The sequence below is a fragment of the Lissotriton vulgaris genome, chromosome 8 (genome assembly GCF_964263255.1).
Source record: "Lissotriton vulgaris chromosome 8, aLisVul1.2, whole genome shotgun sequence".
NCBI classification, from domain to species: Eukaryota; Metazoa; Chordata; class Amphibia; order Caudata; family Salamandridae; genus Lissotriton; species Lissotriton vulgaris.
In genome coordinates this window covers 843,824,447-843,851,283 of record NC_141696.1, presented here as the reverse complement: position 1 = coordinate 843,851,283, position 26,837 = coordinate 843,824,447, and the positions used below count along the sequence as shown (strand labels likewise).

At 42.6% G+C, this 26,837-nt stretch overlaps 1 protein-coding gene across 2 annotated transcripts in view; it reads right to left on the bottom strand.

The window, feature by feature from the left end:
* The window catches only part of COL4A1 (collagen type IV alpha 1 chain), a 515,832-nt gene that overhangs the window by 67,273 nt on the left and 421,722 nt on the right, over window positions 1-26,837 (bottom strand). Inside the window, exons 35-41 of one of the 2 annotated variants that reach the window (XM_086934756.1) lie at window positions 19,118-19,216; window positions 18,918-19,007; window positions 17,036-17,175; window positions 10,228-10,354; window positions 10,061-10,141; window positions 8,906-9,004; window positions 6,210-6,260 (exon numbers count right to left, since the gene is read on the bottom strand). In XM_086934756.1, coding sequence (XP_086790882.1) covers window positions 6,210-6,260; window positions 8,906-9,004; window positions 10,061-10,141; window positions 10,228-10,354; window positions 17,036-17,175; window positions 18,918-19,007; window positions 19,118-19,216 — 687 coding nt within the window. Of the gene's footprint in view, window positions 1-6,209; window positions 6,261-8,905; window positions 9,005-10,060; window positions 10,142-10,223; window positions 10,355-17,035; window positions 17,176-18,917; window positions 19,008-19,117; window positions 19,217-26,837 lie in introns of both variants that reach the window. The other variant, XM_086934755.1, reaches the window with a different exon arrangement.

Genomic DNA, 26,837 nt, shown 5'->3' with positions numbered 1-26,837 from the left:
CCCCTTTGGTGGAACTGTCAAAATTGTAGTCCTCCTATGGCTTTACCATATTCAATAATTCATGGTGGAGTGGGAAAGGGAGCTAGCCTTTTATGGCTACTCGGCGGGAAATTATTCCCGTCTGAATTATTGTCACCGCTTTAATCATTGGACATATTGTTGATTTCCAGGTTTCTCTTATATGTCAATTAGTATAATGACTTTCCCAAATTTCCCAGAAATTAAACTTTTTGGAGAAATTTCCCTTCCTATCTAACTTATGAGTAGTTATTATGGAGTTAAGCCAATCTTTATGTAACGGTGGAGTTGGTTTGATCCAGTTCAGACAAATCTCTCTTCTAGCAAGGAGTATTAAGACGAATAATAGATTTTCTTGTTTTCTTGTTAACCTCTCATTACTTACATTTAACTCGGTATATATCCCAAAAATAATTAATGTTGTACTTACTTTTAGGTTTGTTCCCAATATCTGACATAATGTGTTGCTTACTTCCTGCCAGAAGGGTTCCAGTTGTGGACATCCATGAAACATGTTTATATCGTCTGCTTTTTCTAGTCCGCACTTGGGACATAATTTTATGCTTGTTCCTTTAAATTTTGACAATTTTTTTGGTGTCCAGTATGCCCTATGTAGTGTGAACAGGTGATTTCTCTTTAGACGCGCTGGTTTGATAATAGTCCAACATTTTTCACATGATTTCTGCCATAGGTTATCAAGTTCTGAGTCTATGATGTTTTTACTCCAGATTGATTCCGATATTGAGGCGTTATCCTCTCCTGAAGTGATTATGGCCCAGTACCATATTGAAATTTCCTTTTTTATTGGAGAGGTTTTAATGATTTCTTTCTCTATTTTTGTATTTCCAGTCTTTTTCTCCATCAAGGCGCTAGCCCAGCTTGTAAGTTGATAAAATTTTAATTTTGAGAGAGTCCCGTTAGTAATTTCTATAAGATGTTCCCAGGACACTATTGAGTTCTCTGTAATCAACTGTCCCCATCTGTTGATTCCTGCCATTCTTAAAGGGGTTGATAGTGCATCTTTTAAGCACTCAGGGGTGCCTGGTGAGTCCCATATAGGGGCTGCGTAGCTGTAATATGGGATATTTAATGCGCTTCTTACTTGATACCAGACTTTTGCCAGATTTTTTAGTACCTTTAGTTTTATTTTATTTTTAAATTTAGGATGTCCAAATTTAAACAGGAGATGATCAGTTTTGTTTGTTAGTATTTGGAGGTATTGGGGGTAAAATTCGTATTTGTTCACCAATGATCTTGCATTCTTAAATTGGAAGGCTCTACAATACTCCACAAAGTCTGGGCTAGCTATTCCTCCTTGTTGCTTTCTTCTTCTTATTTTGTTCCAGGCAATCCTTGAACCTTTTGAGGCCCATATAAAGGTCGTTATATCTCCTTGGATTTTTTTCAGATGTTCTTTCTTAAACTCCAATGGTATGACGTTAAAAAGATAAGTACATTTGGGGAGGATCGACATTTTTACCAGATTAGATCTTCCAATCATATTTAGAGGTAGCTTATCCTAAACCTTCAAGAGCTTTTTCGTTTCTGATGAGGTCCTATTCAGATTTATTTGGGGGATTTTTTCAAGGTCCTTTACTAAGGTTATACCCAAATATTTTATTTTAACCTTTGTGTATGGATTGTGTTGTTGTGTGTTCCAGCTCATTGATTCAGTTTTTACTTCATTTGTTAGATATCCGGATACCTTCCCTAATTCTGTGATTGCCTTATTTATTTCTAGGGAGGAGGTTTGATAGTTTCCTGTAAAAATCATTAAATCGTCTGCATATAGTGCCACCTTTTTGGCCCAGTCCTGATATTTAAAAGGGGTTATTGATTCATTGTTTCCAATTATGGCTGCCAGAGGTTCAATGTATAAGTTAAAAAGCAAGGGAGACAGCGGGCACCCTTGTCTTGTTCCCCTATGTATTGTGAAGTTATTGGTTAAACCCCCGTTCACTAAGATCTTTGGTTTATATAGAAGTGGGTAATGTTGCACTAGACATAGATGAAAATGCAAAGTCGCCCTCATACTAAGTGGCTGGATTTGCCTCACCCTTTTGTGTTTAAGATGTCTTCCTCATCCCCAGTTGTTGCACCGTCATAGCATGACATTCGCAGTTAATGTGACCAATTAGGAACTGGGAAAGTAGCCCAAACAACTAGACCTTCACTGCTTACTGAAGTGCCATTGAACTCCTCCACCAGGAACGGACCACCACACAGGTTTTCGAAAATTACAGTGCTTTTTATTCAGCCTCTCACAACATGACGCGTTTCAACCGGGTTGCCCCGGCCTTGATCATATATATATACATGTGTTGATCGCCTCCAAGTGGAAATCCAATATTGGGGTGGCGACACGTTTATAACAATCCTCCAAAGACATGGGGAGAGAGGAAGCAAACTAGGTGTTTGCCTGATAAGGGGTACAAAGGACAGATTTACCTTCAAATCCGGCTGCAGTGGCGTGAAATCACCGTCCAAATTAATTTTGGAAGCACCACTTGGTGTTTTAGAAATCCTTTCACTGAATGGGCTCTAACGAAGGACTTCAACGCCCAGCATGCAGCGGGACTGTAGGAGAGCGCAAGATGTCTCACACCTGTGAGGCAAAGGCGGGGCCAGTGATCACATGATCCAGAGTGGTCACAGGTTTAAACATCACCACAAAGGACCCCCGGAAACAGAGAGAAGGCAGCTGAGACTGGCACTGATGAGGCCAATGGATGGCTGAAACGAGTCTGCCCAGCGTTTCAGGGACATTATTGCCAGCGCAAGAACATCAATAAATCTGTGCTTATTCCCCCGGAGCGGTGTCACTCTATTTCTTGAGTAAGAGGGAGTCTGGATGCTGTGTTTTACCAGCTTGCAGGTGCTGGTTTTGTGACACGCCCCCTCGGTCTGGAACTGCGCGTTTTACCTGCAATCTTTGGAGGATATATATATATATATATAGCTTTTCTTGGATACAATTGAGCGCGCTATCCAGTGTCGCGCTGCTAAAGGCTCACGCTGCTTCAAGTGGCTCTGTGTTCACTGGATTCCGCTTTGCGGTTTGTTGTTTCTCTGGGGTACCGGAATTCACAGAGTCCCCCAACCCAGCGGATGAAGAAGTATGATGGTGTGGAGGTCTACGACGCCACGGGGCAGGTAGGACTTCCAAGACTGCCCACGTCAGAAAGGATTCATTTGCTGAGGGGGGTGCAGCGTTTGGGGACCCGAGGAAGCGCTGCTGCGCTACAGTGCTCTGGACTTGAAGGACTGTTTGCTGACTTTTGGAGCAATACAATCTTCCCCCACCTCATTCCCGCATATACCTACCAGACCTTGCCACTGCATGCTGGGACTTGTAGGCGCTGTCTACAAGACAGGCTACAGGAGGCCTACACGCTGGGACAGCATAGGCGTGGGAGGAGCTGCGGTCTGCAAACGAGGAGAGGGCAGGACATTTAAACCTCGACTCACGCCCCCACACACGAGCACTTGCACCTGGCGCTGAAGAGGCAGACCACGCCGAAATGCATCCGCCATAGAGGGTGCGCCATAGAGGAAAATAGACACTCTGGCTTGTGCAGCATATTAAAGCGCTTTGAAGGATTCCCCTGTTGTGGCCTTTCTCTTTCGTTGAAGGAGCTTTTCTTGGATACAATTGAGCGCGCTATCCAGTGTCGCGCTGCTAAAGGCTCACGCTGCTTCAAGTGGCTATGTGTTCACTGGATTCCGCTTCGCGGTTTGTTGTTTCTCCGGGGTACCGGAATTCACAGAGTCCCCCAACCCAGCGGATGAAGAAGTATGATGGTGTGGAGGTCTACGACGCCACGGGGCAGGTAGGACTTCCAAGCCTGCCCACGTCAGAAAGGATTCATTTGCTGAGGGGGGTGCAGCGTTTGGGGACCCGAGGAAGCGCTGCTGCGCTACAGTGCTCTGGACTTGAAGGACTGTTTGCTGACTTTTGGAGCAATACAATCTTCCCCCACCTCATTCCCGCATATACCTACCAGACCTTGCCACTGCATGCTGGGACTTGTAGGCGCTGTCTACAAGACAGGCTACAGGAGGCATACACGCTGGGACAGCATAGGCGTGGGAGGAGCTGCGGTCTGCAAACGAGGAGAGGGCAGGACATTTAAACCTCGACTCACGCCCCCACACACGAGCACTTGCACCTGGCGCTGAAGAGGCAGACCACGCCGAAATGCATCCGCCATAGAGGGTGCGCCATAGAGGAAAATAGACACTCTGGCTTGTGCAGCATATTAAAGCGCTTTGAAGGATTCCCCTGTTGTGGCCTTTCTCTTTCATTGAAGGAGCTTTTCTTGGATATATATATATATATATATGTACATGGTAAAGGCATATGTGTTGCAGGAAGTATCAGGCACGTTTTAACCCACTTTTCTATCTATCTATCTATCTATCTATCTATCTATCTATCTATCTATCTATCTATCTATCTATCTATTTATACAAACATATACATATATATGTGTGTGTGTGTGTATATATATATATTATTATTTTTTTTTTTCACAGAAACAAATCATAGGTTTTAGGGACGTTATAGTTAGTTGGATTTTTCTTTCAAACAAAACCATAGAAATTCCCCCGTTATAGTTAGTTCAGCTAACTATAACTCGCGCACCCGCAATACACTGCTGATGACGTCACATATTACATCACTCATGACATGGTCAGTGACATCACTCATGACATCACAGTCTCTGTCCTCAATATGAGTGGCTCGGTATTGACTGTAATAATTATAATATGTAACAAGGATAAATATTGTTTTGAATAAATACATAGATGTCAGATTCCATCAGATGTGACAATTATTGTATATTACTCACACCAAAATCTGCATGTCCTGGTATTTACCATGCATTTTCCCCCTTTAAATTCTGAAAGTTTTGAACTGTTGAAATGTAATGGGGTGAACTTTATTGCACCTGGTTATTACCAGATCAAAAGAAATTGCAATAGCTGTAAATGAAAGGTAACAATTCACCAGAGCACTTAGAATGCAGGCATTAACATACTCAGTCTCATGGTGGTCTCAGGCCACAATGCAGAAAGTGTACTTGAGTAAGAGTGAGTAAAGATGAATACTATAATTTGATATGCCTCTGTGTCTATTTGGTCTGTTGTGTTAGCCTGTTTTGAGGAATAGAAACTATTTTTTCTTGCAGGTTCTCCCATTGTTGTATATATATGTGTAGTTTTAACACCTTCGATGCTCATGACGAGCTCAGTTCGTCATGAATTACACCTCTCGTATACTCATGACGAGCTGAGCTCGTCATGAAAAATGGGAATAAATCAGGGCCAGCACAGGAGGGGAATACCATCAGCATTGATGGTGTTAAACATTGTGGGCAGCGGCTGCTTTTGCTGTTTTTTATTGTTTTTTATGTATTTTATATCTGAATAAAATACCTGTATATTAATTGAGCACTTGGCCCTTGATGGTGTTGGTGTTATGTTCTGGTGATGTGATTAAGACTTTGAGTGTATGTGCTTTAGTTCTGCTTATTAAATAAACCAAAGGGGAACACATTTCTGACCAAGAACCAGCCATATGCAAATCAGACTTGGTCCTGCTCCGATCGGAAAAATCCATCCTGAACTGCTCAGACAAGTACTTTCTGTATAGGAACAAATGCAACCCCAGACCAGTTTCACCCTTTTGGGTCACATCAGAAGGGTGTGGCTTGACTCCGGTGGCATAGTGAGCACAGAACCCATGTCAGGGCATGTCTGTTTCACGTAGGGCATTACATTGAGGAAAACAAACACGTGATGAGTGGATTACTGGAATTAATTTACCCAAGGGGCAAGTACTGTGGCCCGTAATCCAGTCTATTGGTGTTTAGCCACCAAAATCTAGTCCACTGCACCTCTGCAAGGCACAGTTGGATTGCCATTTTGCTTTTGAGGCAGATGATGCCTCTGGGACTTGTCTTCAAACTTAGTTTTAAAAGACACATCTTAAACTATTTTGTTGCAAAGGCCTTCAATGAAGAAGGATGAGTTAACGTTTCCAAAATATGATGCATGCATGTGAATGCAACACTTTAGAAATGCACATGTTTAAGCAAGAGAAATAAAATACTGATTACTAAGGAGGCAGAGTTAAACCACCTCTATGCTTTGGTGTTTGAAAGGCACAATTTGGAATTCAATTTTACCTTTTTCTCCTTTTGCACCAGGAAGTCCTGGAAGCCCACGGCCTGGAAAACCTACAAATGTAAAAGCAAGTAAAATTTAAAAACCTTCACACAAAAAACTTAATTTAGCGATGAACTTCATGTTTCCAATACCCATTGAACATAAATCCTTTGGGCTGATTTAGAGCTGGGCTGGCAGCCTTTTCATCTGCCCATGTGATGGTATTTCACACTGTTATAAAAGTGATAGAAAATCTGAAATACATTTAACTAAAGTGGTTTGTAGCCTCCATGAGTGGAGAAACTTTAAGGAGTAACCCCCTGGTGGGAAACTTCCCCATGCCCTTCTTTGCTTTTGGAGTTTACTGCTGGTAAAGTCCCTATGTTTCTGGTCTATGTTGCTGGATGGGGAAAAGGAGTGCTAGCAAAGTTAGGGGCACCGTTTTGTGAAGGTCTTCCTCAATATACATGGAGGTCTTTTGAGGAGATTACTCCTCAGACTTGGTGATGGGTCAGTGACTCTATATTGGGAGATTGGTCTATTATCAAACATGAAATAGCTGACCATTGTGAACCATAGTAAATCTTAGTGAAGCTAATGATGGAGCTGTAGAAGTCTCTGTCTGCAATAAGGGGAAGTTGTAATGGGCTTGTTATCCGGCTGGAGGCATAGGATGAGATAGTCTGATTTGTCAGCCGATGTTGTATTACAGGTCTTCTCAAAATCCGATCCTTAGTCACCAGTGTGGTACACAAACTCATTTTACCACACCATTATGATCCTTTGTATTGTACCTTGCTGTGCCTTTAGAGGAAGATGCTGAAACACCTGAATAGTACACTTTTATTTCTATTGTTGTTAAATCACACTCATGGTAAAATCCTTGGTTTCAAAGTGCACACATCACAATAGGTCCCCACAAAATGAGCGCAGAACAGGCTGAAGAGCAGAAAGGCCAGGGGTGGTAAGTTTAATGCCTCGATGAAAGAGATGCATTTCAGTCCTTTGTGGTACTTCATGAACTCATTCTCAAGGTGGAGAGGTAAAGGAAGGCAGTGCTACAGAAATTAGTCTTGAGTGTGCCAGGTTATCTCCCAACTCAATTATATGGCACTTGTGATAACTTCTTTGTTGAGGCCGATGGTAGGCACCGTTATTTTTAAGCAATAATATTTCATGACTAGTACACAATATGCTCATATTTTGCTGTTCCCTTGAGTTAATTGCCAATGCTTAATTTATTTGTGGTCATACTGTTATCGTGAAGAGTCATAATCTGAAGATCATTTCTTTGGGCTTGCAGATCTAGATCAAAGTTCAAATTATATAACAGACATCTAGTTACTGCATAGCGGAAGGTAATCCCACAGCTGGGCAAAAGCCACTTCCCCAGTATGAAGCAATAAGCTGGGGAGGTACCTTCTGGTGAAGTGAGCCCAGCACTTCATTGACAGTGGGTGGGCCTGATTTGCATGTGTACATTCACTTATGTAATACACCATTAGCTGTAGAGTATTCAGTCCCATGAGGGCATATATTAGCCAAAACTGGGTCATTCTTTTCGGTCTACATGTGAACAGTGTAGACAGGGGCCAGTGAATGGCTTCCCTGAGAACTGCTAGTACCTGAGTAGATACAACATTGATGCCATCTACTCCACATACTCCCAATACGTGAGAACCACATAGTTATCTACTGACTAGGGGAGCCTGGCAGTCAACAAACAGTCTACTGGTTCCTTTTTCTTATCTGGTCATAGCAAAAGGCACTGCCTGTGTAATCTATATCTAACTTGCTTTACCAACAAGCAGAGTAAGTTAATGCCCACCTCATTGGAAGTAAAGTCTCAAGTAATCTAACCTCAAGAAGTTTATATCACGTAGTCGAGACTACCGACATTTGTGTTACATACCTCAGCAAAGGTGGTGAAATTGACCACTTAAAATTCAAAGCAAATTCAGCCGTTTTTTTACTTCACATGGACAGCAGAATTTGCTTTGTGTCATTGATAAAATACAACCTGCAGTAGAACCTAAATGAATAGATTCCATGCCTCAATACAAAAAACTGTTTTAGCTTGGCATGCCCATGCCTCTATGGAACAGAAACTGGTCCAGGAAGGTTCAGCCTGAACACAGCTTTTCTGATTAGCGGCCAAAGCAGCTAATCAGAATTGAGTAAATATAGCAATCAATTATGACTCATTGGAGGGTGACCAATCTTATTGGGTGATAAACATTATTTCAGTAATTGTGACGGGACAACCTTAGATGAATCTGAACTGGTCTTTTTGGTTAGACCATTCTGAGTTGCTGCCGGTAAATCTATTTTAAGAGGTGGTGTGGCCTGCATATTCTTGGACTGCTTATAGTTCAGGAAGGCATGGGTTGCCCGTACTAGTTGTGCCGGGCAAATGAGTACTGGTAATCTTGTAGTGGTGAGGAGCCCACCATAGGATTCTTCTCTCTATCTGCCAGTCATTGCCTGCCACATAGAAGCAAACACTAATCAGGAGCTTTCACCTGGACATCTACTTCTGTTGACACAAAAATGCTAATATTGCCCACCTATACAGCTCTTTATTCCCCCATGGGGATGATCTGTTTGCGCCCTACAAATACAAATAATAATAATAATAATAATAATTATTATTATTATTATTATTATTATTATTACACATGCAGTTTTTGACATGAAAACAAGATTTTGCATTTACCTGGATCTCCCTTGTCACCGGGTGTCCCTGGGATTCCATCATAGCCCGGCTCACCTTTTTCACCAATGGTACCAGGTGCTCCTGACTGACCGGGATCGCCTGAAAAACATAAATTCTAAGTTAAAAGTGCATTAGTTGCTTCCCTTAGTTTGTCATGGCCTGGTTTTAGAAACTGAAACAAGATAAGGCAAATCAAAGGCAACCCTGCCATGGTAAAAAAATATAACATATCAAAGATGCAGGGAACCAGACATTTAATGCAAAGTAAATGTATTCGAAACTTCACATTTGTGGCATATTTATAATTTGCAGGCTTTCTTGTTCCTTTTCCATACATTTTCAAAAAATCTTCTTAAATCTGTTGATACATAAACATTTGATACTGTGGCCAGGAGTAAAATAAATGGCAAAGTATGCCCTCAACATAAATTATAAAAAGTCAGAAAAAGGCTAGCTGCTTCAAAGATAAGTTAATGATTTTCCTTCATGTTTCTCACTATAGAAACATTGTCAGGTGTCAGAGTATATCCACAATATTCTTCAACAGTTGTAATCTCAATTGCAAGGTGATCCCTAAGCGGTGCCTGCCACAGAGTCACAGGAATCACTGCTTTAAGTGATGCAACAATTTCATAAAGGATGTTCTTGATGCCTATGTCCACCTAATTTTCCCTGCACAATATGGACCAGGTACATAGGACAGGAAGATCACTGGCCAAGAACACTGTTATCCCTAGTAGTAAATAGAGAGGGTCTTGGGGAATCTATGTGTTGATCAAATATCCAGCAGAAGGACTATAACTAAAGATGAGTAACATTTTTCTAACAGATACATGTGTTGTAGATTACTCTTTTAATAAATGATTCCATAGCAGTCACTCTACATGGCAAATGTCTACAGATTGAATACACTAAGATTTATACTGTAAGCTGTTGAAGGACAGCCCTTCAAAATAGTTGCTGCACCATAGCAACAAAGTCCTAGTAATAATGCTTTGCAGAAGTATGACCAGAACTTCATGTTGCTTCCTGGCATATGTTGAAGATAAGTGAGATGGTGATTGTAATGTAATCTTAGTTTTCAGAATTGAGGTGCAAGGGTCACAAGATAAGCATGTTTATAAATAAGAATAATGTGGATCTCTGACAGCATACCTTGCTCCCCTTTGAATCCTGGGATGCCGTTGATGCCAGGGAGACCCTCCACTCCTTTTTCTCCTGGTGTACCTGGGCTACCTGAAGAAACCAAGATGGCAATGTGATCACCTGTCTCTTTATATGCCACCTCACATTCTAAATCATGAAGATAAGAAAGTACTTGCCTGGATAGCCAGGAGGACCAGGAAATCCTTTGGGACCCGGTGAGCCATGCATCCCAGGCATTCCGGAGTCACCTTTGTCCCCTTTCTCTCCAGGTACACCCTGGACCCCTACTCTACCTGGGTCGCCCTATAAAGGAAAAGAGAATCAGGTATTAACATAAAATACATGACATTGTGGACACATATCCAAGGGAAAACAGTCAAAGGGCAGGGAACAAGTTCCATCTATAGTCAAGCAAAAACAATGTAAGGTTGTTTGGCTGCATAAATGCAACATATATATGAACCGACATGCTAGCAAAAAGGATAAAAAGTAAACAGCAACATCTGTGAAGGGGCTGTACAAAAATATGGTTTTCAATGCTAGCTCCTACAAAAAAAGGTTTCCTCCTCTCTTTCTCAATGTGTTGTACAACTGTTCATCAAGTTGCAGAAGGAGACTGACAATGGGGATCATTTAAGATTGGGCCCCACTGTTTCACCAGGATGATCTAGGTGTGGTCACACTGCCTGGTGGGGATTTGATTTCTGTGCTGCGATGGCTCCCTTCACAACATTGAAGGTTTGCTGAGTGGGAACCATGGTTAAAACTCCTGCTCTGCAAACGTTTTAATCTTGAGAAAATAAACAAACAAAACATGGTGTTTGGTTTCTCAATGCAAAAAAATAGGTCCGATTTACAGTACTAGCTGTGGCTCCGCCAACAAAAACACAGTACTACTTCTGCTTCTAAGTAAAGCAGGTTAACTAGAAGTTTGACAAGACAGGATGACCACTGATTTACCACAGTCCTTCAACTCCATCAAACTCTAAATGACCTTAATTGACTTTGAGGAAATATTCACAAGGTTATGTTACCATTATGATTGCACCTGTTGCTATTGTAGGCCAAAATTTAACCAAGTGACAATCATGAATCAGAGTTGTGTATTGAGATCGATAAAGATGAGTCGATTCAAGGACTCTGGAGGACATCACTGCTGAATTGTTACTTTAATTTCGCAATTGATTTTGTGATTTCTTTTTATTCATCATTTTTCAAAGCTAAAGACAAACAATGCTGCACACAGCAGAGATGTACATGTACAGCCAGGGCATTATATGAAAAACAGGTGCACTTTACATGTAAAAGTGAATATAGCAACCAAATGGAGGGTTAACAGGGAGATTCATTGATACTGAGGCTGGAAAAAGCGAAGAATGAAAGGGTTACACATACCTATATGGAAGTCAAGAGGCAATTTTCTACAGAGCAATAAATGGGATGGGCTATCAATTTCAATCTGCGGCATCATCAGTGTCATCAGGTTCTAAAGTCAATGGATAGTCTTGGAGAGGTTGCCAAATATACTTGGGTCAGGAGGTTAGAGGTTGCAGGGAGGCATAGATTTTGTGAATATTTTCTCATAATGTCATGTTTTTCAGCCATTTGCTGGTAGTGGGAACCCTGCGACTGCCCCAATAACTTGCTATCTGCCACTAAGCCAGTAACAGTTCTATAGTGGTGAAGCATCTCAATCCCGGACTAAAGGCTTGACATATCCCAGCAGTGCCATTAGTGGATCTGGGTCGACCATATGTTCAATCATGGTTGAGATGAAGGCAAAAACAGCCCCCCCAGAAAAGCATGGATAACAGTACATTCCTGGCTTAATGTACAAAATCGCCTCAATTTTACGATAGGTTAAACACATTTATTCATGTGAGACATGGGTTCTCATGATCACAGGGAACACATCAATAATATACCTTAGGTGTCCACACTTGGTCCTGATGAAGACCCTACTGTAAGAACTCCATTTGTATACATTCATCCCCCAGGGTCGAACCGTTGACGGCTTGATATTGTATTTACCATTTTGGACAACAGTGATAGGTCCCTCATGTGTCCTAACATTATGGTGTTGTAAATAGATTGGCTATGTATCATAGGCTGGACTGGCATTTTATACTATTTGGATATATATATTGCTCACTGCCCTCCCTCTCTCACTTACCCTCATCATTGCACATTGCTGCACTTAGCCTTCCCTTCCAATTGGGCACCTTCTTTAAATGCATATTATTGATGTGTTCCCTGTGAACATGAGAACCCATGTCTCACATGAATAAATGTGTTTAACCTATCATAACATTTTTTGAATTAATTCTACGTGTGATGTTAAAAGGTTTTTCTTGATATTGTGTCCACTAGGGCCATTTTTTTCATGTTCTGTACATTACCCAGGTCCTAGTGATTTGTCTGGGTGAACCCCCTAGTCTTATAACTAATGTACAAAATTGGCATGGCCAACAGTACTCTTGGAACATTGATACAACCTTGGTGGATCCAACCTTGCTTGAGCCTTTGGCATTGTGCACACACAGTGTAAATACTTATAATGGAACAACTTGTGTCTATGGTTGTTAGAGATCAATTTAGTCTGCATGCAGCAGCAACACCAGGTGTTGTCTGGTATGGAGTGCTCCAAGTTGTGTTCCCAAGTTGTGTTCCCAGGCGGTCCTGGACTTCTCTGTACCCGTTGTCCTTAGCACCAGGCAGGAGTGATATAGTAGAGAAACCAATTTGCTACTATCTGTGGTAGGTATCACTAAAGTCAGGGGTGGGTCCCCAGGCTCTTCAGGGTATGTGGGTAGGGCGTCCCGCAGGGGCCCGTGTAGGCAGTGAAAAACAAAGTTATCCATGGTTGTAGGGCCTCCTGGGATAGTGGGTGCAGGTCATATGGACACCCTGGCACTTATAAAGAGATCCCCCATTGTGGGTAGCTTATGAGTTATCAAAGTGCGCTGTATAAGCCTCTTCCGAGTCAGACAGATCCATGGATTGTTTGTGAGGGGCAAGCTGGGAGGATACAATAACCCACCCCCAGGTACTGCCGGAGACTGGACAAAGCCCAGGAGGTTATAGAGAATGTTTGTATATTAAGTGGTTTGCTGGGAGTCCCAAAGGCAGGAGTGAGGACAAGGGGAGGTCATGTGCCTGGTCTCGTTCTGGTTTCAGGTAGGGGAGTCTGGATGGTACCAGTAGTAGGCAAAGTGGTACTACGCCATTAAATAGTAAAGGTGAAAACACGGGTTGCCATGATCATACGTGAGGGTCAGTGTTTCCCATCGGATTCTGGGGCAGCAGCCCGCCCAAACTAGGTATGTCAGGAGGCTACGTAGGAAGGCGAAAAAAATGTTGGTCAATGCAATAGGTATATTTAAAAAAAGATATAGGAAGCGCTGGAGTACTACCCTATTGATGATGGCAAACAGCCCTGCAATAGACAGAGGTAATTTAATCCATCACTCCACCTGCTAGCTGAGTTTGCCATTGCCAGGGCCATAGTTCTGGTGAATGACTTCTGCCCTCTGTCTGTGCAGAACGATTCCTAAATAGTTGGGGGAATCTGTGCACCAACCCAGGGGGTACTCCAGATCACAGGGAACAGTCAAATCAGTAAGCAGAGAGTTCCGATTTACACCAGTTTATGAAGAGGATGGAGGGGTGTCCGTAGCGTATAATTTCTCATACGATGGGAGGACGGTGCATGGATGAGTCTCGGACAAATAGCAAGATGTCACAGGAATACATAGATGCCAGTAGTAGACCATTGAGAAATTAGGGTCCTCTGTGTATGTGATGTTCCTGCAGATGTCAGACCAGAGAGTCGAAGGCAATAACAAAAAGCAGGGGTGAAAGGGGAGAACCCTGACGTTTTCTTTTAGACCCTGGGAAGGCCTCAGTGAGCCTACCATGTACCCACAGCTGGGCCGTAGGACCAGCGTATAGGAGCATGATGAGGTCGCTGAAGTCATTGGGCACCCCTAGTTTGGTCAACATCACTGACCAGGGCATGATCAAAAAGGGTACGGGACTTATGGGCCACATTTCTCAGCCAAAGTAAGGTCCCCCGGGACACAAACCAGTGGAGTATTCGAGTCCAGACATCATGTGGGACTGAATAAAATGTGTAGACCTTGGTATGGGGATGGCAGGTGCACCGAGCATTTGAGAGTTGGAAAGTACTGAACAGATCACTGAGAGCACAAAAGGAGCAGGCCTAGGCGATAGTGTATGAACCAGTGGAGTCCATGGGAGGGTGGCAAATTAAATTATAATTGCCCCCATCAGGATAAATTCAACCTGCGTACACCCTATCAATGCAGAAATATCTTGATATAATTAAGGAGAGTTGGTGTTGGGTCCATAAACATTGACTAATAATACTGTTTTTCCAGCAAGGGTGCAGGAGAGGAGCACATAGCTGCAATCTGGGTCGGCGATTTGATCATGACATACAAAGGAGATGCTTTTTTGACTCAAAATACAGACCCCACATGAGTCGAAACTGTAATGGGCAAAGAAACGGTTGGTGCCCCATGCAGTCGCAAAGTGGCAGTCATCCCGGGGAGAGAGATGGGTTTCTTCAAGAAATGCCAGCTTGATACCATGTTTATTTAAGTAGGAGGGAACCTGTTTCCTTTTCCTTGATTTGTTAAGGCCTAATATGTTCCATGTTGATCACGGAAGGTCATGTCCCTGGTTGCCTCTAGACTGGGGGCCTGTGTGCGTTAAGGTGGTATCGTGTTGAGTGTAAAGCGTGTTATCTTAGCAATGAAATGTAGTAGCATGGGTTCTAGCTTGTCTAGGCACTTCCTAACATCGGTGGCGTTGTCCTTCACTTTGGAGATTCTGCTTTCTGCCCCAGTCAGTCATTCATGTGGTGGTCAATGCGCTTACTCATATGGTCCAGGCAACGCAGGTATCTACTGATTTGAATCTGGCGTAGAACTCAGCCATGATGATGGGGGCCCAATCCAACGGCAGTGGGGCAGCATCGCCGTTCAAGAGTTCCTCGGTATCCGAGAGTGAATGGTGGCACCTGGGACCCCTGGCTGGGTCAAAGGAGAGTTTATTTTGTTTGAAGTCACTGTGCCCCATCATAAGCAAAGGGCATGCAATCCAGTTGCAAAAAGAGTCCCCAATGCGGGTAGAGCCCAGCTACCATGAACCAGTCCAGATGGTGATCTGAAGGTAATCCCCTAGAACGGTCTTATCTGCAAGCAGCATGGTCTGGCGAAGAGGTAGGCTCAAGTGTGACTGTTGGACCAAGGATGATGAGCCTGGACCAGGAATGGCGGCTGCCTGTAAGGATGGTGCCAAGCTAAGTGCAGTGGTGTGTAAACTTTATGGCTGGTGCGCAGGAGATCTGATGGCCCCTAATGATAAGAATGGCATCTGCTGGGCAAACATGGGGTGGTGGGGCCACAGACCACGTACCTCGCATGCCAGTGTGAAAACACATAGTGAACGTTTCGGCCCGCTGACGCCCCCGTGCAGAAATATCGTCGGAGCAGGCCCGCTCCCTAATAAGCCCTCTGCACATGGGGAGCAAGCCCCAGAGGCTCAGTGGTAAAGCTCAAGCCACACCTCCATAGTCACTGCGGCATTCATCTGGTCTCAGGTTCAGTCACTGCCATGCTGGTGTCGAAGAATTGGCATCATCCCACTGGGCCCCATACAGGCAAGTAGCGCCACTGCCCCACCCTTAGGCTCACCTGCAGTCCCTATCACCGCAAGGCCTCTGAGGGGTGTGTCAGGTCGGGTGGTCACCTGCACAGTGGGTGCCACAGAGAGCGTCTCGGATCCCCGGAGAAGCAGATGAGGATGGTGGGAGGGTTCCCTCCATGGGTTTGAGCGCCAGCAGCAAGCGGATGATGACGGACGACTGCCGAATCGGGGCAGAAAAGGGCACTCGGCTCCGGAACCTCAATGTCGAGTGGACATCTTGGTCACCAGCTTGGCCACGCCCACCCCAATATTGTGATTAATTGGATAAAGATATTGCTATTAATTATTGACTTTGAATATATCTGTTACTGAATTTCATACATCATTCTTAGTTACAAGATAAAGTTCCTCCACCTGTTCATTACAAGAATAGCGGCAAGTATATCCATTAAAATATTGTTAAAAATCACCAATGAACATACACGCCCAATTGTGCATAGAAAGGACCTCATGAAGTCCCTCAGTTTGATGCCGAAAGGTGAAACATAATGAATATAAAATGATTGTGTATCTAGTGACGGAATAGCAACGTTAAACAAAGTTTTCCTGCTGGAAAACAAATATGCTAATTAAATGCAGTATATGTAAATGGACCTGATTCATAATCACTGTCGATATCCAGAAAACTTGTCTGGGTTTTATTATGCAGTGGCTCTATAAGTAAACAAGTACGAATAAGGAAGCACTCGTGATCTCTACAGGTTTGAGGCACCGTTTCAACAGATATGCTACATTGCTGAAAGGATGCGCTTATATCATTACTTAGAATTTCAAACAGTGGGCTTGATACACAAAGCTAATTCTACACCTGGGACCATTAATCTGTGTAGATTCTACCTTATGATTCATAAAATGCGAAACTGCAACTACGAGCCGCTATACCCAGACGTAAAATTAATTGCATCATTAAGGTGTCATTTTATATTTGGATAAACCTCATATGGGCAGTTTGTGGTCATTTGAGGCCAGGGGGCACGACATACTTGTAGCTTTGTTTGTATTCACCATTCTTTTTGAGTAGTTTCTCACCCTGAAAATAGTAAAAGGAGGTTTACTCCCCTGAAGGTAAGGGATAGATCAAAGCTGGGAATGGGAGGGTAGACACCGAATATTGATGAAGGTATAGAGGAGGTTTCTTCCAAGGTAACAATATCTTCACAATAGCAGAACAAAAAAAGTAATTCCTGGCAAAAGAGTCGAGGTGGTACGTTTGCACATTCGAAAATAGAGAGTTGTTTATATCATCCATACCTTTTCTCCAGGATACCCTGGGAGTCCAATGCCAGGGAAACCAGTTTCTCCTTTTATCCCTTTGTCACCTTTTAACCCTGTAAATCCTGGCTGGCCTGGTGGGCCTGGAACTCCTGGCACACCTTTGTCACCCGGTGTACCTGCAAAGAGAGTTCGCATACATATAATATCAAGCAAATTATACTACGAATACCTCATATATCGATAAATATCTCTTTTCAACGAAAAAGTATATATTCTGAAGTTTGATAAATCAGAAACAATCACAAACTCATCCTCCGAAATGATAAAATGGATACTTGTTCTATTCCCTAAACAACGACATTATTGTTGGTACCTCACAGAGGAGCGGTGGCAGGTTGATCTTGAAGGGAAAGGTCTAATTCAGTGTTTGGGCTTTTTGGAACAAGAAATATCTCTTGATGGCACAAATGTAATCTGTGTTGCTCGGGAGTGGCTGGTGGGTGAGTAATTGTAGCTAGACAAATAGACTTGTAAAACTATGAGTATAAAAAGTGAGTGGATTGCTTCAAACAGAATTGACAATGAGTGGATCATGGGCAGGATAGGACTGACTTTCATAATTCCTGCAACTAAGGTAAAATATATTGTCGGTACCTCTATCTTAACAGGGACAACACTGGCAACGATTAGTGATAGATTTACTGAGGCATGTACCTTAACCCATAATAATTATTCTGTAATATGTGCCTTAACTTTACAAGCAGTAGTAATTTAAATTTGCAATGTGGACTCCCTTCATGACATGCCATTTCAAATGTAGTAGTGAGCGAAGGCTAACTTAATGGGATTTCCCGGTGCTCAGTCGGTAAACAATATTTTCCACTGTTTTAGCGTTGGGGTAAAACTATGACAGTTCACAAAAAATGTTTTTCTCTTTTCACCAAGAGATATTCAAGGTGTCGGATATCCTACTGTAGTGCCACTTGGAGATAGAGCTTCTTGTAATCAGCATACTAGTAGGTGCAGATGCAGTAGCACACTCCCAGATCCCCCAGTAACACCAAGATAACAGAGTTAAGTTTGCACATTTCGGGAGATGATATGGAACCCTTTCACAACTTGAGTTGCATCCTACAGAGTGCAAGGTCTAAGGTGAAAAATACAGGATGCAACTGCATTTGTTAAGAGTCAAATGATCCTTTCTGCGTGCAAATCAATTATACATATAGAATAGGTCTGAAACTCCAAATGCAAAACTTCAGCTGATTCGCATTACATATGCATGCAATGCATGCAGACAATAATCAACAATCAGGAAAGGCCAGCTTTCACCTGTATCTGTTCTCTAAGTGACTTGCTGCAGTAATATACCTAAATATGATTTTTATCAAAAGAAACACAGAGGACCCATCAAAGCTCAAATCACAGTATTTTTGGGGGTTACATTGTTACTAGGTTAGTACTGAATAATCCCTAAAATGGACATCACATGATATGCATTCAATCAGAATATGACCCAGATACTTTGAAGGTTTTACTCTTTCATGGTCTCTGCATTATATAAACATTTAGAGTTTTTTCTTCAAATATGTTTTTCAAAGACTATAATTTTGGTGTACGTGATTTTTGCTATAATACAAAAATCCCACGTAGTTATAGAAAATACCTAGGTTTGATTGCAGTCGGGTGAAATTACCAATGCCACTTCCTTTTCATACATACTGGTTACGTTTAGGCCCTCCTTGGTGGGAGGAGTAGTTCCTACTTGAGTGAGACAAAGGGGGAAGCATAATCACAAACAAAATGGTAGCCTTAGTTTCTTTGGGGTACGGTGGTCTCTCCCTGATTCAGATTGGATAATTCTCTTAAATCTTTCTGGTACATGGAAACTAATGTAAGGCACAAATGTAAGGCTTACCTGGGTACCCCATTTCACCCATGCCTCCTTTTAGCCCTGGAAGCCCTGGAACTCCTGGTTGTCCTGGGGAACCCGGATCCCCTTTTGCTCCTACAAGAGATAAGAAATCCATATTAGTTTTTCGGGAACGGTATAGACTCTATTGCAAGCGGGAACACTGATCACGTAGGACAAAGTTGGGAAGGGTACTCATTCTTTACCTGGCTGACCAGCGGGCCCTTCTTCTCCGTCTTTACCCGGCATTCCCGGGCTTCCTGGATCCCCACGGAACCCTGGCACCCCTTCTCGTCCTAATTGCCCTAAATCGTACAGAAAGAGGCACAGGTCAAACATTTAGCTAGTTAGGATTGCTGTATTCTCAATTACAATATAGGACTCTTCACAATGATTGTAACAAAAGTAATTTGTATGGAAAAGCTTAATGGCACCTATGGGCATTGAACTGGAAGCATAGTCAATGAGATTTAGAAGCCATATAAGAAGTTGCTCCTTTAACTGCATGTTATTCTTCACATCAATTGATCAAAATGATTGATTAGACAGAAGCAGCTCCATATTCCAAGTCTATATCTATATGTGAAATAAAGCCTCTTAAATGTAACTCTTTAGACCAAAGATAATTTGAAATGAGTTTTAATGTCAATGACTAAATGTGGCAGTCATGATGAACAGTATAGCATCATCTTGGAGTACCTTGTACACAAAGTGTTCCTACTTTGAGATTCAGCTGCCACATCACATGCTACTTGATGTCAGATTTGAGCTGGTAGCCATTTTACATCCAGTGTTGTCTTTTGCTTTGGAATGGATTGTCTTTAATTGAAGTTTTGGTATAATCATTAGATAAATGTTCTTTGATTGACCAATACTTTCCAGAAAGCATATCGGAAGTGGTGGATGAATGAAATAATCGGAAACTACAAAATCAATAATGTGGGCATAGAAACAACAGGGTGTTTCTTGAGGTATCCCATCCACCCTTCCTCCAAAAAGTACCTAGTAACCCAGGGTGTGGGACAGTGAAACAGTGCATTTTAAATAATCTCCTAGAAATAAATGTTGTGGGATACTACTGTAATGCAACATTTAGGAAGATCCCAGGAACATGGTCCTCTTTCATCAAATGGTATTCATCCATTTTCTGGCTTAAGTATACTTGTCTTTAAAGACTGCCTGGCAGGTGCTAAGATGTATACACTTCATTCCAATGATCATATCATGCCGGGCTTCTGGTTTTCAACACCCACAGGGCATGAAGTAAATTCATTTCACCAGATATTTCTCGGAGAAAGGCCCTTAATTTGAGTGGTAGTTAAAATGCAATCCATTCACAAACACTTGATTGCGCATGTATTGCGATTACAAGTGATATGATGTTTATTGAAAGTGGTAAATACCAGGTGCAATACAAATCATACCATTAGGTACATTTCGGCAGATTGAACATGCCAGAATTTATTTAACAAGGGAAAAAGGCCCAGTTTTCACTGGCAAATCCAGATTTTGGTACGCTGGGCACCAAAATCTGCATGCTTTCCCCAAAAGCTAGAAATATGCTATAATTATAGCATTAAATAAAATCTGAACACATTTGTGCAATCATTATTGTATCAAAATAACAGGCTACTCGTAATGAGGTATTAGTGCTTTATTTTTAGATAACTCAGCTTAGAAACGTAAAGAGGCAAACCTTGCTCAATGTTTCTAAGATGTGTGGTATGAAAATAAAGCACTAACTCAGAGAAATTTCTAGTTAAATTAATTCACTTATACCCTGCAGCCACATAAAACTGGTGCCCTGTACTCCACTGCTAATGCTGAGGCAGGGAAACTGCAAGGGCTTCAGCGAGATTTACTACGTCAACTTCTGTGGCTCTGTTTGGCAAGGTGGATCGGCTGTAACTCAAGGCAGTGCCAGTCGTTGCCTTGCGTTCCTCTGAACTGAGAAGGTGTTGCTATGGATGGAGCGTGGGTGTTCCTACACACCCACCCATGTTTTTTTGTTGCATTCTTGGATTTACTAGCACTAGTAAACCTGGGATCGCATCAAGATGTATTGCCTTCCTAGGTGAGGCATAACAAGGATAAATATGTTTATTTGTCCTCTGTTTGGAAGCACAGACTGGAAATTAAATACTCCCTTGACTGACAGCTCACTGATTAAGGAAGACATGGAGCCTGATCACAAAACATGTTTGATGGGCAATATATGACAAGGCAGTGATTCATGCAAACATATTTTACCAAATAAGCATGAAAACTGATTTGCTAAAGGTGATACGGTGTGTGAAGTATAGTTGTGTATATTTGTTGTGCTGCATTTTGTTGAGAGTTTGAATGTGTTGTTTTACAAGCTGTTTTATTTTGGTGCTGCCTTCTTGCATTTTGTTAGTTTGGGTTTATACTGCGATTGTTGCGCTATTTTCTGTTTTGACTGTTTGTTGCATTGTGTCCTGGTTTGCCTTTGTGGTGTCAGTATTTTGCTGTCTGTTATATTATTGTTTTGTTGTGCCCACGAAGAGCACATTACTGAATTGTACCAGTGACAAAGGGCCATTTAAGACTGTCAAAGTTGTTAAAATCATACAAATACAGGTCTTCAACTATTTATGACACCAGTCAAGCCAAACTGGATGTGGAATGATGGCCAGAGCTGCTGAGTGTGGATCTGGGGAACCAGATTCAGGTTTGGACATTGGCTCAACATCCTGTGATTCTGGGCAAATCACTTAACCTGTGCCTACAAAAATGAATGTGTCCTTGTGTAATGTAACTGGTGCTCCTGTAAAGTGCTCCAATACCTTCAGGCCAAGATCCTGCCATATAAAACTGCCTGACAAACGTCACTTGCTGCTAGCAGCATCCAGGCTGCCTGCTTGTTGACTGTCTTGAATAGGTGGAATTTTAGGAGGCCCTGGACTGTTATTGAGTAGTGTATTGAAACTGATATCCCTGCTAGGAAGAGGACGAGCAAGGCCTTGGCAATATTTTACCTCTTCCTCTGCCTACACGAAAAGGACTGAAAATGTCATTGCTGCAATGACCCCAGGGAACGAGCAGTGTCAGGATCTGTTTTCATGGCTTGCAGAGCATCATCAGCATGCTTCCCAAATAAATTCTCACCATCAAATTACAAATCTAGGATATTGGCCTGAACTTCAGCTCTCCCGGCGTAACACAGCTGCACCTGCCATCTGTCTAAATTCTGTGGAGGATATATCCATAGCCGTATGAATGATTTCCGAGGAAGCCCTTTCACCTTCCTGTAGAATCTCCTTAACCTCTTTTTTTTGTGATCTGGCAAGAACTCAATGAAGGTAGGTAAGTTCATCCACATCTGTCTGTCGTAACGTCCAAAGATGGATAATGCATTTGAAGCTTAAATAGATGTGGCTGCCATTGCCAAAAATCACTTGCCAACGTCATTTAGTTGTCTTCATTCTTTAGCCAGTGGTGCTGGACACGAGCAAAAGGGTTTCTGGAGTGTCTCTGGGCAACCTGCATGACCAAAGAATCAGGATGAGGATGACCTATCAAACAAGCAGGTAAAGCATCAGGAGCTTATTATTTTTTTCCAGTTTAAGAATCACCACTGTGGCAGATGTCAGAGTTTTCATCAGTTTCAGGCTTTCCTTCCAAATATAATCCACAATGGGGATGGATGTGACATCTTTCCTTGCAGAATCCTTGAAATCATAAAGAAAGCATTCTGTTTGCTTTACTGGGAGAGGCAAGTCAAAGCATTTTGAAGCACATTCCGAAAGCTCATGAAAACCTCCTCTGTTTTCCGGAGGAGAGCTTGCTGTTGATGGGGACGAGGGGGCAATACAGTCATCCCACTCCTGACCAGCTGCTGCTTGGTCCTGCAACTGTTGATCCTCTTCTGGTTGACTGTCTGCATCACTAACAATGTAATCATCCCTGCTGATGGTGATAGGAGATGGAAATATCCTTTCCCCTTGCAGCTGAAGGCCCTCCAGGCTCCTAGGCAGAAGTGCCAGGTGCATTTGAGGACCCTAGATTGAGTGGTACTAGTACATTTGCTGCAGGAAAATGTCATTGGGCACATGAGGCAAGTCAGTGACTCTTCAGAAGGCTCATCTTAAGGGTGTGGCTCTTGAAAAGAGTTGTGGCGATGAGTCTCAGTCTGCTGGCGGTCTGAAAAATAATAATCTCCTTCAAAATAAGTGGAAATGCTTCCATCGGAGTCCTCATCATCAGTATCTTGACACTTTACTATCCGTTGTGAAGGACTGTATGCTGGTCCAAAAAGTCCTTCATCCACTGTCTCTTCTGTGTTGATGAGATGTGCTGAAGGCAATGGAGAGACTTTGCTAGTTGATGTCTTGTCTGGGCGCAGGGACAATGGTGCCCCATCTGAAGGATTGCACATTTAACAGGATTGCTGACAATGTTGCCAACAACAAAGAAGGGGTCAGCTTCCGGCAAACCTCTAAGGGCAGTGATGCAGTTCAAGACAACAGAGATTTGAAAGTTCCCAACGACGGGATGGCTGTCGACGACCTCGTCGATTAGGTAGTCATCGTCAGTTTCATGGATGAAGCTGTCACAGTCGTCATCATTGTCGGAATCACCAACATCACTTTTATTATTGGAGTGTACCGTCAACGAAGTTCCCCTCAATTCAGCAGTCATGGACAACAGATCCATTGACAAGCAGATTTTTTGTCGACAATGCCTCCTTTAGAGGCGTCTCAGAAGAAGAGGATGACAATTTGATGTGAGAAGAACTTGAATTTGAGTCCTTAGTACTGACAGGTTTTACAGACCCAGAGGCTTTACTTCTAGATTTTGATCTTTCAGGGTCCTTGTCACATGAGGTAAAGCCCTCATTTTATGTTTACGCTCTGCTGGAAAGTGACCCATTACCACATCATCATTAGATCCTGAATCTGTATGAGTCTTCTTCTTTTGCAGCCAAAGGAGTAGTCTGGCTTCCCTGGCCTTAAAAGTCTTAGCAGAAAAAACTTATGCAATGCTTACAATCCTTTAAATAGTACCTCAGAGTTGTAGCATGTCAAATGTTTCAATTCTGAAAGAAGGCTAAGGTCAAAAGTTTACTTAAGCTGAAAACACTGAGCAGCGCTCAGGGAGACTCGCTCATACACAACGTGAAGGTTAGAATTAAGAGGTATGGTGGCTCTGCAGTGGAAGAGTGCTTCATGGTCTGGTCTCTGATTGGCTAAAGTTTGGTTCTGTTGAAGCAATGTGAATTTGTTAACAATGTTAATTGCTTTCTCTATGTCTTTTAATGTATTTACATGGTACTGCTTGTTTTAATTACCTTGGGACTCCCGCTATGAGGACGGGAAAGATTCAAGGATGTGAATCTATGAAAGATTTGATACTGGGGATGTGCAGGCAGCAGTAGCAGAACTCATCAGCAGTATGGTTTAGGTGTCCCAACATCCTTTGCAACAGCAGGAGGGGTTGTCTGCTTTCCCCGCGCTGTGCTCTAAATAGCTCTTCTCTATCTCTCGCAGTGCGGGACACACGTGGGCAGCTCGTGGGCAAAGACCAGGCCAAGGACGGGCCAGACCTACACCCATCAGTGCCAGTAGGAGGGAGGGCAGGGCCACCCCCCCCCCCTTTGATTTGCTTCAGAGGTTGACTGGTTTCCAGACTGGAAAAAAGGATCAGCGAAGTGCAGGTATCAAGCTTGTTGGTGAATATTTGAAGTGTATTTACAATTGTCTAGATGGGCAAATGTAAGGCAACAAAGCCCCTCACTGGGAGGAAGGAAAAAAGATCTCGGACTGCTACCAACCGATCTACAACTAGCCCCATGGCTATTACCATGGTGGAGGACATATCCCCGTCCCAAAGTATTAATGTTTTACAGCACCTTGAGACCCAAGGGGTGACTTAGACCAAATCCCTTGTAAATGGCCCATCTAATCAGGGGGTGGTCCCGGTCGAACTTGTGATTGTGTGTTCTAATAGATTTTCTGCACTTACAGATACCCAAATTGGCATTGGCAATGATGAGGAGGCAACAAGAACGAATCAAACCCATGAGATGCCAGAGTAATCTGGGGCTAAACAATGTTTGCACATGAGCATAGTTAATGTTGAGGGAATGGGGATGCCTAGAGTTATTGCTCTTTTAAAGAGGCTACATGAAAAGATTATTGATCTGAGGGCACAGCTGGTATCTGCAATTCAAATTTAGACCACCGCTTCGAGCACTCCCAGCACCTGCCTCTGTTTACAGAGATAGGTATAATGATTCAGGGCTCTCAAGGGTGGACTGCCTGGAAGATAGGAGCACCTTCACAAAAGGCACAAATATCGAATTTTGTGTGGTCATCAACCACCCACAGTATACAAATACTCCTGGAAATCCCAATCTGTGTATAGTATCTTCTCTGGGAGAAACTGATGCGACTACAACACTTATCCAATTCCAGAAGCTGGCAAATATAAATATCCTTTTGTGGAACTTGGCTGGCCTACGTACCAAGTTTGGCAACAGTTATTGCTGTGTGTTTGTTGACCAGTTTGATATTTACCAGTTCCAGGAGACTTGGGCCCTGGGAACCTGTACATAAGTACAAATGTTGTACTTGTAACCTCCATTGGAAAAGGATGCCCCTCTGGTGGCTTTTCAATATGGATACGTACCTCCCTAAATATAACACCAAGTCCTTTAAAGATAGCATCCTTTGATATAAAGCAATTAAAATTACTGGTGACTGTAGAGATGAAATCTATGTGTATGATATGTACAACAGGGGGATCGGAGGGGGTAGAGAAACACTAGCCTTGAAACAACTGATGGTGCATATGGAACAGTACAAACCGCATGATTTAGCAATAGTTGCTGGTGATTTTAATACTGCCTTTAACCTCTGTACAATGATGGCCACTCGTTAACCAAGTAGAAGGACGAGAAATGAGGGGGTCCCTTTCTTGAGATCCCACCTGTGAATAGATGGGCAGAGGTCGCATACCAGATGCTCTCCTTCATTCTAGCATGTGGATTGAGGGCCTGTAATGGGCAGCCAAAATCGGATCAACATGCCTCACATATATACGATCGAATAAACCGCACTAGCAGGATAGATTGCATTTTAATTTCTTTCCTATTGTGGAAATTTGTTGATGATAGCATGATATTTGATAGATGGGAAAGCGACCATAATGCTGTTGTCTGCAAATTGTCAGGAAAGTTTATCGCCCAGCAAGAGCATAATACAATATCCTGCTCAATAAATGTAAATTCATCTAATGATGATCACAAGCTTAAATGGCCCAATGTGGCCTCTAGGGCAGAATCAATAGTGGTTATGCATGAGGCATTTCAGCAGACTATTGGGTGTTTGGATAAACATAACCCCTCGCAGCTTTCATCTCAGGAAATTGAGGTAATCCATGCAAAGCTTTTTAAAATTCTGGGGGATTGCTTTACGCAGAGGCAACAGAGAACTAACAAAAAAAGGGAGAAAGCCTCTACTGGATGGTATAATAGGTATTGCAAACTAGCTAAAAACAGCTATGCTAGGCTTTAAAGGGCAGGCATCCCATACATGTGCGGATGAAACAGAATCTCTACAAAGTGGTCCAAGCTAAAGCCCATGCGAGTTGCGAAAATAGGATCTGGGACAAGCTATACAAGGCTGGGATATCTAGGGACTGTAATAAATTCTGGTGCTTGGAAGCTAATAGGAGACAGAACCTCAAATATCACTTAGCTAATAACATCCATCCAGAGGCTTGGTATAATCATTTTTCTGTGCTATTTGATTCTTTATTGGGGTTACCCTCAGAGGGGTGTGCCTCTGAAGTAGATTGATCAGAAGTATGTCCACCATGTTTACAATTATGCCCACCATCTTCATTGACATTAACTCTAATATGTGATGAAACCCTATCAGCCATCAGTTGTGTCGCCATGGG